General features: G+C 41.3%; 1 protein-coding gene across 1 annotated transcript in view; it reads left to right on the top strand.

Annotated features, from left to right (window-relative positions):
• Positions 1 to 14836, top strand: part of LOC123391627 (glycine, alanine and asparagine-rich protein-like) — a 47936-nt gene extending 33100 nt beyond the window's left edge. The window contains exons 3-6 of the mRNA XM_045078486.1: positions 1938 to 2069; positions 12736 to 12757; positions 14492 to 14580; positions 14809 to 14836. Of these exons, the coding sequence (XP_044934421.1) occupies positions 1938 to 2013 (76 nt within the window). The 3' untranslated portion in view covers positions 2014 to 2069; positions 12736 to 12757; positions 14492 to 14580; positions 14809 to 14836. The remainder of the gene's footprint in view (positions 1 to 1937; positions 2070 to 12735; positions 12758 to 14491; positions 14581 to 14808) is intronic.
• The last annotated feature ends 3 nt before the right edge of the window (positions 14837 to 14839 follow it).

Genomic DNA, 14839 nt, shown 5'->3' with positions numbered 1-14839 from the left:
AAACCCTGTACCCCCAGGAGAAAGAGAGAGAGTCAGCCAACAGTTAGGGAACACCCCTGGAAATAAGTAGACTACTTTAGATCCGCTTGCACCAGATTATGAAAGAGGGATCTGGAAGTGTCAGTAGTCAAGAAGGATGCTTGTATTGAGGCAGACCCATCCCACATGAAGACCTCTAGTCAAAGTAGACCCCATTCTGTTTCATTGGAGTCTTCAGAAGAGGGAATTTCTTGGTCGTCTGGATTGGAATCATTCCCCTCTACCTGGGCTGCATCTCATGGATCAGTTCACCTTTCTCACCCTTCCTCATCTCTGAACTCTTGCCTAAATGAACTGGTGTTGCATTTCTCACCTCCACCTGCTCATGGCCACTGTCGGAGAACCTAGAGTTTTTGGCCCCACTGGCTGTCCTCTAGTTAAGACTCAGCTACTGATATCAGCATCCAGACAGCTGCCAGATGTACTGTGTGCCCACAGCTGGGCGTGTTTTACATTCCTGACAAGACAGCCTCTGTCTTTTGTGCATTTGATCCCCATGACAAACCATTGTGCTGACAGCTACTGCTCTCTTCCAGTGGCTATTAAAGGCAGTGTACGTTTCCCACCAGCACACATTTTCCTGACCTCAGCTGTGAGGGCTGAAGAGGAAAATGTTTTAGATTTCAGTAGCTCCTTTCTAGAGAGGTGTGTTTGCACAAAATTCAAGCTTGGTGTGAATTAGTATGAATTGCATTGTTAGTATCTTTTCTCCTGAAATACTTCTAAGTGTAGTTTTCGTAAAATGATGTGTTCCTAGCCTCGGTGTTTGTATCCAGGAATTTTGTATTAGAATACACAGGCACCTGGGTTGGTTCAGGCAGTTAAGTGTCTTCCTTAGGCTTGGGTCATGATGCCAGGGTGCTGGGATTGGTTGGGCTCCCTGCTCAGCTGCCACTCAGCTACTCAGTCTCCCTCTGCCTTTTCCCATCTCTCTTTAAATTAAATAAATACATTTGTTAATATTTTCCCTGTTTAGAAAGTTAAATTTTAAGTTGCTCTTGCATGATTTACTTACAGTACCAAGAAATAGGAACATGAATTGCTTCCATTGGCTTTTTGGAGATACTAACCCTCACAGATATGCTTAGAACATACATGATCACCTGATTATGTACTTCAGAAATCTGACAACTGGGTTTGCGATTCAGAATCAGAGTGAGCATTGAAAGAAAACATCAGTGTTTTCAGAAACTAATCAGTAACTCTGATTTATTTTTATTGGGCAATAATCACATGTCGTATTAACGAGCAGCCTCCTGTCTCTCTCACTTATGTCCTGATCTATAAACATGTGTCCATATAATGTGCTCATTTGTACCTCTAGTACAAATTCTATTCATGCTTTCCCTCATTCGTCCTTAAATTTTGGGTGTAGTTTTGGAAATGGTCCAAAGGAGTTTTTCCAGGTCCTCCATGGATATACAATAGAAGTCACTGACTCCTTACCTATTCTAAGTTTACATTGACTTACCTTGTTTATTTTATGTTGGCTTATAAATTCTCAAGTTCTGTTAGCTATAGAAAAAACAGTTGCAATGTGCTTGTAGATAAAATAAAATCTCTTAAGATTTGTCTATTAGATTTTGCCTGCAGCTTTAGTGTGTCATAATGTATATATGATCACAACATCTTTTCAAAGAATACTTTTTGTTGATATTTGACATAGGGAAGCAACAAGGAAGCCATCATCATGGTAAGTTGGTAAACACACTCATCACTGCCAAAAGTTTGCCCCAGCTCCTTGGAAATGCCTCTGTGCTCCTTCTCCTCCAGGAGGAGCTAGTTAAGAGGTATGCTCACCTCCTGGAGGCTGACTGAGGGTTTGTAAAGTTGATTTTTTGTGACAGATACACAGTAAAAGTCTTTGAGATTCCTCATTGTCTCAAATGGTATTTCAGCTTGTCCTTTCCTTGCCTGATCCTTTCTGTCTTGGCCCTCATGGGATTGAAGTTCTGTGGAAGCTTCTCATTTTAACTGCCTTCTTGGGAACTTGTGCCTTTCTCATATACCTCTGGAGAACCATCCTCGCTGTAAGTATATTAATGTACCTTCTGTACTTTCACTCATAAATAAGCAAAAAATGTTAGAGTCCCTGGACATTTTTATGTCCATTCAGTACTACAAATTTCCCTCTAATATGTCAATTTTGATTATCACCTAGATTGATGTATGTAGTTTTAAATTTCTATTGAAGTGACTTCTTGATCCATATGTTCTTTTTTTAAGTTCAAGCATAATTGGCAAACCCGTGTAATGTGACTTTCAGGTGTACAACATGACTCCGCAATTCTGTACATTTCTCAGTGCTCAGCAGAAGAAGTGCGCTCTTCTTTCCCTTCACCTCCTTCACCCATCCCTCCACCCACCTGCCCTTCCACCCATGTCTTCTTTAGAAGTGGGCTGTTGAATCTCTCTCTCTCTGGTCATTTCTCCAGCTATCTTTCTGTTCTCGATCTCTAGTTTGAGTCAACTGGGGTCTGAGAGCATAGTTCCGGTGATTTCGATTCCTTTGGTGGTTCACATGTGTTGTATGGCCCCGAATTTTGGCTCTCTTAGTGACTGTTTCATGTCAGCCCGAGCAGAATGTCTATACCTCATTGTTGAATGAAGTATTCTGCCGATGATAGTGGATGGGGTGGATGGGTGATGCTGGTCATTTCACCTGTGTTCTCATGGATCTTCTGCATCTCTGGGTCTGTCAATGAGGGATAAGAGGATTTTGAATTCTCCAGCTGTAGGAATGGATTCATCTGTTCCCACCAGCAGTATTTTCAGTTTCTGTTTCATGTGCTCTGACACTCTGTTGTTGATGCACACGCATTAGAAATTGTTGTGTCTTTTTGGAGAATTGACCCCTTCATCATTGAAATAATGCCCGCCATTATTCCTGACGGGTTTCCTTACTGTGTGGTGTGTGTTGAAGGACCATTTCACTGGCCACAGATTTCTAGCTCAATGTTCCTTTAAACAGTATAAACACTTCATCCTTCTTGATGGCATGGTTTCTGAAAAGAAGTGTGATGTCGTTCTTATCCTTTTCTCTGGATAAGGTGTTACTGCTCACCTCTCCCCTTCCCCACCCACTCCCAATCCCTGCTCCAGATTTCCAGAACAATTTATTTGTCTTTAATGATCTGTAGCTGAATATTCTAGATTAGGAAACATTGGTGGTTTTGGTTTATTGTTTGTGTGTGTGTGTGTGTGTGTGTGTGTGTGTGTGTTTTGGTATTTATCCTTCTTTCAATGTTTTGATTTTCCTGGATCTTGATTAGGTAACTCCATTAATTTCAGACAATCCTCTGTCATTATTCCTTCAAATAGCTCTCCGTCCACTCTCCTATAGGAATAGGTATTCCTGTTATGTGTGTGTTACACATTTTGTAATGACCTATCAGTCTTGGGTTTTCTGTGTTGTCTGTGTAATTTTTGTCTTTGTGTTTCTCTTTTGGAAGTTTCTTTCCTGTCAATGATTCTTTCCTCTGGTTTATTTTGAGTCTCTTCATGAAGCCAGCGCAAGCACTCTTGATTTTTATAATGGTGTTGTTGTCTTTCTAGACAACATGTTACAATCTTAGGGCTTCCTATCTCTGCCCACATTTACCATCTCTTCTTCCTCTTGTGCACTTTTCCCTTAGACCCAGTATCTTACATCAAAGAGACTTGAAAGTCCAGCCTGCTCTCCCCATCACTTCTGCCACAGGAAGTGTGATTCTCGTGCTTGCTGTCATGGTTTTTACCTGCAGCATGCCTTGTAGGGTTGTGTTGAAAGCTAGATACTGTGTCCTGCTGAAGGAAGGGAGGTAAGTGGGAGTTAGGGTGAGGTTTTCTGCTTCTCTGGCTCGGAGTTAGACTGAGGTCCTCGCCGGTGAGACAGGGAGGAGATGGCACTGGAGTTGAGGATTTCCCTCACCTCTGTGGCTGAGTCTTTGGGAAAACCCCATTTAGACTCTGGAGACATAGTTTCATTTGAGGGCAGACCTTTGTAAGAAGAAAGAACTCTTTTGAGTTTCTTTCTCCGTGGGGACTATTCCCCCTCTCCCTCACAATGGAGAAAACTTCCCTTCAAAGAGAAAAGAAAAATATTATATATTTGGTGTAGCCATCGACCTTTCCACTTCCCCTGCCCATGGGGCTGGTGACATAGGCCACAGGAGCTCAGAGGTTCCTAATCAACATGTGAAATCAAAGGAATAACCATGGCTTTCTGATTTCCCTCCCCTGATGCACTCTCCCCAACAACATACTATGACTGGTTTATTGATAGCATGGTGATATTCCAATATCCTGGCAAGATTTGCAGGTTGGCCCCAGCCTCTCATCATCCTGTAAACCTTTTAAAACAGGAAATATGTTAATGGTGTCAAAGTGAGGTCTTGCCTAGATGTTGTTGAGCTATAATAACATGAGGGTGACTCAAATCTGAATTGCCTCACTTCCCTTTTTGGAACCATCAGCTGTCATTTCTGTCATGGCTTATGCTTCTTCTCATAATGGGCCACTCTTTATCTCATCTGATGGCTTTTACTTCTTTTTGATGACACTGCATTTAAACAGTCTGGGAAACTGCATAGCACCTGATATGTCATAACTGTGTGTGAATTCAGCAAACAGCCAACTCTTTGTAAGGTTTCAAGATAGCTTTGTAGAGAAGGAAAGAGGTGGCATATCCTTGACACAGCCTTTGCTCCCGTGCCTGCCTGCCTGCCTGCCTTCTTTCCTCCTTCCTTCCATTTTCTTTCTTTCAGTATTTTTTAAATAATCCCAAATTCTGTACTTCAGTGCAGATACTGGGTTGCAAAAATGTGAGGGAAATATACTAAGTGAAATAAGTCCAGTGGGTAAAGTCAATTATCCTTTGGTTTCACTTATTTGTGGAACATAAGGAATAGCATAGGGAATATTTGGAGAAGGAAGGGAAAAATGAATCGGGGGGGAAGAGTCAGAGGGGGAGATGAACCATGAGAGACTATGGACTCTGGGAAGCAAACTGAGGGTTTTAGAGGAGAGGGGTATGAGGAGCCTGGTGATGGGTAATAAGGAGGGTACCGATTTCATGGAGCACTGGGTGTTATACACAAACAGTGTATCCTGGAACACTACATCAAAAACTAATGACAGAAGGGACAAGATGGCGCGGGAAAGTAGGAAGAGGCACCTTTTCAACCTGTACTCTAAAGCGAGCTGATTACCTACCAAAGAACTCTGATCACCTATGAAATCAGCATGAGATCAGAATTTTACACATCTGGATCTCAGCAGGGGCAGAAGACGCCAATGGGCAGGTAAAGCGGAGTGGGAAAGGCGGACTGATATTGCAAGATAAACAAAAGGGGGAGGGAGCCACCAGAGCTGACCAGTTGGAAAGTAATACCCTAATACGAGCGAGCGTGCCCAGTGTCTGGGGACCAGCATTAACTTGGAGACTGGTTGAAAGCACTCCAAAAGAGCAAAGGAACGTGGGTGGTAAATTGTTGGAATCGGGGCAGCTAGGGACAGGGGCTTAAGTCCTCGGTCCCAGGACAGCCTCCCCTGCATCTGAGCCAGAGAGAGTGTGACAAAGAAACCAGATCTTGGTCCCAGAGCCGCCAGCAAACCCGAGATTGCCTGGGTTCTGGCTCCTGTAAGGGGATGGGAGCCACACAGGATGGCAGAATGTGTGAGCCCTGCTACAGAGCCTCTAATGTGCATGTCCCTCATCCTCCCCTGAGAGAGGTGCAAAGGCCCAGCCAGCGCTCTTTGATATGCGCCATTGTTTCAGAGCCTAACAAAGGCACCCCAAACTCTCCCAGGAGAGAGGTGCATGAAGGCCCAGCCTGGTGCTTTTGGACCTGCACCCGTTCTCAGAGCCTGAGATGTGCACGCGATGCACAGCCTCCCCCAAAAGAGGTGCATGCAAGCCAGGTGCTCTTAGACCTAGAAAGACTAGGCACTCCCAGCCTGGAGCAGCGGGAAAATCTCAGTGTGCGATCCATGCTTAGGACCTCTCTGGCCTTCTGGAGATCCCAGACAGACGCCACTGCCATGCTTTTGGGTACAAGCAGAAGATCCTGCATCCCCAGGAACCGTGACTCAGAACCTACTCTGCCAGCAGCCAAGGGGAAGTTTATATGGGCTCTGCAACACCCACAGAACAGACTGAGGCTTCTCTCTGAGAGGGAGGTCAGGGTACAGTTTGCTTTCCTCTAAACGGACAAAAACCATCAAAAGAGGTTAAGGCGAGAGGAGGGTAAAAGGTGAAGAAACATAAAAAGCTCCAGAAAACAAAAGCCTGAAAAAACCAGTTTCCTCAGAGCCCACTCCCTAGACAGGGACTGGAGGACTTAACTCAGGGAATATTACTGACTGAAAACCAACGTGGCAGGCACCTCCCCAAGAAAACAAACCAGGAAAAAAAAAAAAAAAAAAGACTACAAGAGAAACACCACCACTACTTCATAGGAAAACTTTTATTTTTAATGTGTTCCCACTATTCTGGCTCATTTTTTGTATATAGATAATTGCTTAACCGATTTACCATCACAGAGAGCTGTCCAGCACATGAAATTCCATAATAAATTTCCAACCTAAACTTTTTGTTGCATACACACGTGTTTTCTCTTTGCACTTCTATTTTTGAATTTTTAAAATTTTTAGTTTAGCTGAGTTTATTCCTTTTTTATTTTTATTTTCTAATATTCATATAGAGTTAAACTTCAAAGAAATCCCCATTCCCCAATCAATACTACCCCTAGAGGTAAACCATTTTTAATCCCTTTATCCTAGGAAAGTTGAGTCCTTTAACAAAGATATCAATTACATCCAGCAAGGATCAAAACAACCTTCCTTGCCCACACAGAGAATTTATAACCACTCTCCCATCTTTTTCTTCCACCAGTGTTTCTGTGTTTTTGTGTTTGTCCTGATAGTATATAAATCTTACACTTGGGGTTCTTTTCAACAAGGTTATTCATGTATTTGCATATATTTACATATTTTTCTCTTGTTATATACTTTTATCAGTCTTTCTGTTTGTCTTTTGTTTGTATACCTCATAAATCTTTCCTTGGGGCGCATTTGGGCTGTCATTTCTGTCATGGCTTATGCTTCTTCTCATAATGGGCCACTCTTTCATCTTCCCTTTCTTTCCTGTCTCTCTCTATCTCCTATTTTTTTCTTTTTCTTGTCTTTTTTCTCTCATTTTGGTGGGGAATCCTGATTGCTCAGAAGTGTTACAGAGTGCACCCTGACAGCACCACGGTCGATATATCCAGCTACATCTGTTCAGTCATCTCTCACCAAAATTACTAGGAGGAGGAATCCCAACAGAGAAAAATACAGAGGATGGACTTTCCACAACAGAGCTAAGGGCTATCAACATAGACAATATGTCGAAAAGAGAATTCAGGTTAACATTTATCCAGGCAATAGATAGGTTGGAGAAAGCCATGGATGACCAAACGGAATTGATTAGGGCCGTGCTGAAAGGGACCAGACAGGATGTTCACAATGTTAGGGCAGAGTTAAAAGTTACCAGGGCTGATGTTCACAATGCTCTCAGTGAGTTCCAATCTAATCTAAATTTTCTAAAACCTAGGGTAACTGAGACAGAAGATAGAATTAGTGATCTGGAAAACAAACAGATAGAGAGAAATATCAAGAGGAAGCCTGGAACAAACAGAATAGAAACCACAAAAACAGAATCAGGGAAATAAATGATGCCATGAAACGTTCCAACGTCAGAATTATTGGAATTCCTGAAGGGGAGGAGAAAGAAAGAAGTCTAGAGGATATAGTGGAACAAGTCCTTCATGAAAATTTCCCAATCTAGTGAATGGAACCAGCATTCATGTACTAGAGGCCAAATGTTCTCTACCCAAGATTATAGATTCCAGAAAAACATCAAGACACCTGATAGTCAAATTGAGGAATCATAATTGTAGGTATAATCTCTTGAATGCCGCTAGCACTAAGAGGCTCCTTACTTACAGAGGAAAGCCCATGAGAATAGTATTAGACCTGTCCACAGAGACCTGGCAAGCCATAAAGGGCTGGCAAGATATTCAGGGCACTAAATGAGAATAATATGCAGCCAAGAATACTTTATCCAGCAAGACTGACATTCAAAATGGATGGAGAGATAAAGAGATTTCAAAACCGGCAAGGCTTAAAAGATTATGCAACCACCAAGCCAACGCTGCAGGAAATCTTAAGGGGGGAGTTCTATAAAAGAGGAAAATTCCTAAGAATAGTATTGAACAGAAATATAGAGACAATCTACAGGAAGAAAGCCTTAAAAGGTAGCACGATGTCAATAAAAACATATCTATCAATATCACTCTCAATGAAAATGGCCTAAATGCTCCCATAAAATGGCAAAGGGTTGCAGATTAGATAAAACTATAGGACCCATCCATATGTTGTCTACAAGAGACCCATTTTGAACCTAAAGATGCACCCAGTCTGAAAGTGAAGGGATGGAGAAGCATCTTTCATGCCAATGGGCCTCAAAAGAAGGATGGGTAGCAATTCTCATATCAGATAAATGAGATTTTAAACTAAAGACTGTAGTCAGAGATACCTAAGGACACTACATAATCCTTAAAAGAACTAACCACCAAGATGATCTAACAATTGTAAATATCTATGCCCCCAATATGGGAGCAGCCAATTACACAAGAAAACTGTTAATCAAGATAAAGAGTCATATTGATATGAATACATTAACAGTAGGAGATCTTAACCCGCCTCTCTCAGAAATAGACAGATCATCGAAACAGAAAATCAATAAAGAAACAAGAGCATTGAATGACACATTGGACCAGATGGACCTCATAGATATATACAGAACATTCCACCCTAAAACAACAGAATACTCATTCTCCTCAAGTGCACGTGGAACCTTCTCAAGAATAAACCACATACTTGGTCACAAATCAGGACTCAACTGATACCAAAAGACTTAGATGATTCCCTGCATATTCTCAGATCACAATGCTTTGAAACTAAAGCTCAATCACAAGGAAAAGTTCCGAAGGAACTCAAATAACTGGAAGCTAAAGACCACCCTGCTTAAGAATGCTTGGATCAACCAGGAGATCAAAGAAGAACTGAAACAATTCATGGAAACGAATGAGAATGAAGACACTTTGGTCCAAAACCTATGGGATACAGCAAAGGTGGTCCTAAGGGGGAAATACATAGCCACCCAAATCTCCATCAAAAAAATTGAAAATTCCAGAACACAGCAGCTGTCTCTACACCTTAAAGAACTGAAGAATCAACAACAAATCAAACCAACTCCACACATAAAACGGAAATCATCAAGATTAGAGCTGAGATCAATGAGGTAGAAACCAGAGATACAGTAGAACGTATCAATGAAACTAGAAGCTGGTTTTTGGAAGAATCAATAAGATCGATAAACCATTGGTCACACTAACCCAAAAGAAAAGAGAGAAAGCCGAAATTCATAAAATTATGAATGAAAAGGGAGAGATCACAATAAACACCAAGGCAGTAGAAACAATCATCAGAAGTTATTATCAACAGTTTATATGCCAATAAGCTTAGCAATCTAGATGAAATGGATGCATTCCTGGAAAACTATAAACTCCCAAAATTGAACCAGGAAGAATTCAACAACCGGAATAGACCGATGTCTAGTAATGAGATTGGAGCAGTGATCAAAAATCTCCCAAAAACAAGAGTCCAGGTCCTGACGGATTCCCAGGGGAATTCTACCAAACTTTCAAGGAAGAAATAACACCTATTCTCCTGAAACTGTTTCAAACAATTGAAGCCAAAGGAAAACTTCCAGATTCTTTCCATGAAGCCAGCATTACCCTGATTCCCAAACCAGGCAAAGACGCTACCAAAAAGGAGAATTTCAGATCAATATCACTGATGAATATGGATGCTAAGATTTTCAGCAAGATCTTAGCAAACAGGATCCAACAGCTTTTTAAAAAGATTATCCACTAGGACGAGGTGGGATTCATCCCTTAGCTACAAGAATGATTCAACATTTGCAAATCAATCAATGTGATAGAACAAATTAGTATGAGAAGAGAGAAGAACCACATGGTCCTCTCAATCGATGCAGAAAAAGCATTTGACAAAATCTAGCATCCGATGCATTAAAACGCTTCAAAGTATAGGGATAGAGGGAACTTTCCTGAACTTCATCAAATCTATCTATGAAAGACCCACAGCAAATATCATCCTCAATGGGAAAAGCTTGCAGCCTTCCCGTTGAGATCAGGAACACGACAAGGTTGACAACTCTCACCACTCTTGTTCAACATAGTATTAGAAGTCCTAGCAACAGCAATCAGACAACAAAGAGAAATAAAAGGTATCCAATTTGGCAATGAAGAAGTAAAACTCTCTCTCTTTGCGGATGACATGATTCTTTATATGGAAAACCCAAAAGACCCCACCCCCAAACTACTAGAACTCATACAGCCATTCAGTAATGTGGCAGGATACAAAGTCAATGTACAGAAATCAGTGGATTTCTTATACACTAACAATGAAAATACAGAAAGGGAAATTAGAGAACTGATTCTATCTACAATATCACCAAGAACCATAAGATACCTGGGAATAAACCTAATCAAAGAGGTAAAGGATCTGTACTCGAGAACTACAGAACACTCAAGAAAGAAATTGAAGAAGACACACAAAGATGGAAGACCATTCCATGCTCTTGGATCAGAAGAATAAACATTGTTAAAATGTCTATACTGCCTAGAGCAATCTATACTTTTAATGCCATTCCAATCAAAATTTCACCAGTATTCTTCAAATACCCGGAGCAAATTATCCAAAAATTTAAATGGAATCAGAAGAGACCCTGAATCGCTAAGGAAATGTTGAAAAACAAAAATAAAATGTGGGGCATCACGTTACCTGATTTCAAGCTTTACTACAAAGCTGTGATCACCAAGGCAGCATGGTACTGGCATACAAACAGACACATAGACCAGTGGAACAGAGTAGAGAGCCCCGATATTGACCCTCAACTCTATGGACAAATAATCTTTGACAAAGCAGGAAAAAATATACGGTGGAAAAAAGACAGTCTCTTCAATAAATGGTGCTGGGAAAACTGGGCAGCTATATGTAGAAGAATGAAACTCGACCATTCTCTTATACCATACACAAATATAAACTCAAAATGGATAAATGACCTCAACGTGAGACAGGAATCCATCCGAATCCTAGAAGAGAACATAGGCAGTAATCTCTTCGATATCAGCCACAGCAACTCCTTTCAAGATATGTCCCCAAAGGCAAAGGAAACAAAAGCCAAAATAAACTTGGGACTTCAGCAAAATCAAAAGCTTCTGCAGAGCAAAGGAAGCAGTCAATAAAACACAGAGACAACACACGGAATGGGAGAAGATATTTGCAAATGACAGTACAGACAAAAGGTTGATATCCAGGATCTACAAAGAACACCTCAAACTCAACACACACAAAATAGATAATCATATCAAAAAATGGGCAGAAGGTATGAACATACACTTCTCCAATGAAGTCATACAAATGGCTATCAGACACATGAAAAAATGTTCATCATCACTAGCCCTCAGGGAGATTCAAATTAAAACTACATTGAGATATGGCCAAAATTAACCAAACGGGAAACAATATGTGTTGGAGGGGATGTGGAGAAAGGGGAACCCTCTTCCATTGTTGGTGGGAATGCAAGTTGGTGCAGCCTCATTAGAGAACAGTGTGGACATTCCTTAAGAAATTAAAAATAGAGCTTCTCTATGACCTGCCATTGCACTACTGGATATTTACCCCAAAGATACAGATGTAGTGATAAGAAGGGCCATCTGTACCCCAGTGTTTATAGCAGCAATGGCCACAGTTGCCAAACTGTGGAAAGAACCAAGATGCCCTTCAACGGACGAATGGATAAGGAAGATGTGGTTCATATACACTATGGAGTATTGTGCCTCCATCAGAACGGACGAATACCCAGCTTTTTTAGCAACATGGATGGGACTGGAGGAGATTATGCTGAGTGAAATAATGCTGAGTCAGTTATCATATGGTTTCACTTATTGGTGGAGCATGGTGGACATGGGGAGTTAGGAGAAGGGAGTTGGGGGAAATTGGAAGGGGAGGTGAACTATGAGAGATTATGGACTCTGAAAAACAATCTGAGGGGTTTTAAGTCTTGGGGTTGGGAGGTTGGGGAAACCAGGTGGTGGGTATTAGAGAGGGCATGGATTGCATGGAGCACTGGGTGTGGTACAAAAACAAAGAATACTGTTAGGCTGAAAATAAATAAAAAATAAATTAAAAAAAACAAGAAAACAAAAACTAATGACAGACTGTGTGGTGACTAACATAAAAAATAGCTAGGGAAATAATGAATTAAAGGATATCTTTTCAATGTCTGCATGATCCCTTGTCAAAATTGAAGAGGTTGAACATTCATTGACTACTATGTGAATAGAATTTGGGGGCAAAAATAAGTTAAACACAACTTGTGCTCGTTATCATAAATTGATTGTAAACCATGATGACTTCATCAGAAATTCTAATTTTATCTTCCTTTTTAATCCTGTGAATTCATGCTGCTAAGCAAAGTGATTGTTGTCATATCTTTGGATTATAATTGTGGTACTATCTGTACTATAGATTATTACTCATAATATGTTTTGTCATCCAGCTTATCTTTGTTTCTTCCTCTCTTAGATAAAGCCTCGACAATACGAAGGTAAGATTTGGGGCTTCAGTTTTCTTTGCCAAAAATTCTCAGTACCCGTATTTGATGTGTGTTTAATTTGATGAGGGATAAATATGGTGACTTCTGATGTCTCACTGACTTAAGTCTTGAAAATGCTTCTCTTCCCCATGTGGAGTCTAAGTGACAGTGTGGAGGGAGTTGCCATCTCTAAGAGACCAGGAGAAGGAACTCTTCGTGGGACTAGGGAGAATACAAGGTGTAATTTTGCAGAGACATGTTTAGGAGGCAAGTGATGATGACAGCGTGAGGTCTGGAGTGAGTACTTCACCATGAGCTGGCTCTTGGTGAAATGTCAAGAGGAGAAAACTCTCTGAGTCTAGCAAAATGGCTACACATAGGGAAGAAGGCAGATATCGCCATACAGAGCGTGTGTTACAGGAGAGAAGTAAACTGTGGTTTTAAGTCTGAAGTGGAGGGGTCGTTGCCTGCCAGGGGAGAATGAATGGAATAAAGCCTGTGCCAGCGGGGATAATGGATAGTGTGTGGGGATCATGGATTGTGGTGATTCCATGGTGCTGGCTGTTGACGGCCTGGGTGGCCACCTGGCACTTAGGAAACCATTGAATGTCGTTGTTCGTTGTTGTGAGTGTGGAAGTGGTTCTGGTGAGAAGAGAGGTCTCAGAGCAGGAGAGCACTCACAGTGGGTCAGGAGAAGAGAAGTTTGCACTTTGAGGCAAGATGAGAGAATTATTTTTTAAGAGATTCTGTTTATTCACTAGATATATATAGAGAGAGAGCACAAGCTGGCAGAGTGGGAGGCAGACAGAGAGGGAGAAGCAGGTCCTTGCTGAGCAGAGAGTTGGATGTGGGATGTGATCCCAGGACCCAGGATCCTGATCCCAGCAGAAGGCAGACCCTTAACCAACTGAGCCACCCAGGTGCCCCACGATGAGAAAATTAAGTGGCTCTTAGAGGAGTCTGTGTTCTAGACCTTACAAGTGTTATGCAGCTGCCATCAGTCTCCTCATGAGTGTTGTTTTCCTTTAAGGGTGGAGGGTAACATTCTCCTGTTGTGATGAAAAAAAGCTTGTCTTCTCAGGCTTGTGCATTATCCAGGGCCTCCAAAGACTCTCTGTAACGTGGAGATTGTACCCAAATGTGTTTATAGCAGAGAACTGGTCCTCCAGAGCCCCCAGCCTGGGGTCCATGAAAGGCGATCTGGGAGCAGCAGAAAGTTTCTGAAGGCCTGTGAGTTGTCACTCACCTGACATCTTGAGCTTTCCTTGTGTGGAATTCCAAGTAGGACCTGGAAGTGGACGATCCACTGAGCAGGAACAATGTATAGTTTTGCTCATTATGTGTTGTTTGCAGGGACCTGCTTTTGTATCTATCTGAATCACTGGAGGAGAGAGATGTTAGTTGCTAGGATGCTTGATTTTTCGGTCACATCTCTGGCGATGACATTAGCATATGCAAGGTTTGAATTTTCCAAGAATGGTGCTTACAGGTGGGAGAAAAATGAGAAAGCTTTCGATTGTTTTCTTTTTTTTATGTTTGAAAAAACATTTTAAGTAGGAATCTCACTGATATAGAATGTCTTAGGTTTCAAATGCTGCTACAACATGCTTCCTTCAGGCACAATGGGAATGCTAGCAAGTTAGTGACACCCAAGTGTCAGAGAATGTACTCTGGTGCTAATATATTGGGATTATTCAATGTCGCTGTTTTTGCTAATTATCTTAAAATTCTTTTTTCTCCTTTCAGTTACTTTAGACCAAATCAAGATGAAGATTAATAACCTTAAAAACGAAAACAGGGATCTTGAAAAAAACATAGCGAGTTGGGAGGAGAAGGTATGTGTGCCCTTTCAAATATTTTTTTGTGATTTCATATTGGTTACTTACCCTCTGGTAGTTCATTCTATCGATCTATATCATGCAACCCAGAAATGGTCCTTGAGTAAGAGAAGCTTCACAAATGTAGAGTACTGCCTCTTTCTTTGTCACAAAAGGAGAGGCACAAATATACGTTTCTTTAACATGCTATTTTGGACTTCTGATTCTTTTTCATATTTTTTGTAGGCCAGGGAAGCAAAGAAGCAAGCAGAAAAAC

Source organism: Mustela putorius, unplaced genomic scaffold (genome assembly GCF_011764305.1).
Source record: "Mustela putorius furo isolate JIRA1106 unplaced genomic scaffold, ASM1176430v1.1 tig00000267_pilon_pilon_pilon, whole genome shotgun sequence".
In the NCBI taxonomy this organism is placed as follows: domain Eukaryota; kingdom Metazoa; phylum Chordata; class Mammalia; order Carnivora; family Mustelidae; genus Mustela; species Mustela putorius.
Note: the sequence above shows the minus strand (reverse complement) of the source record. Positions and strands in the feature narration are given on the sequence as shown.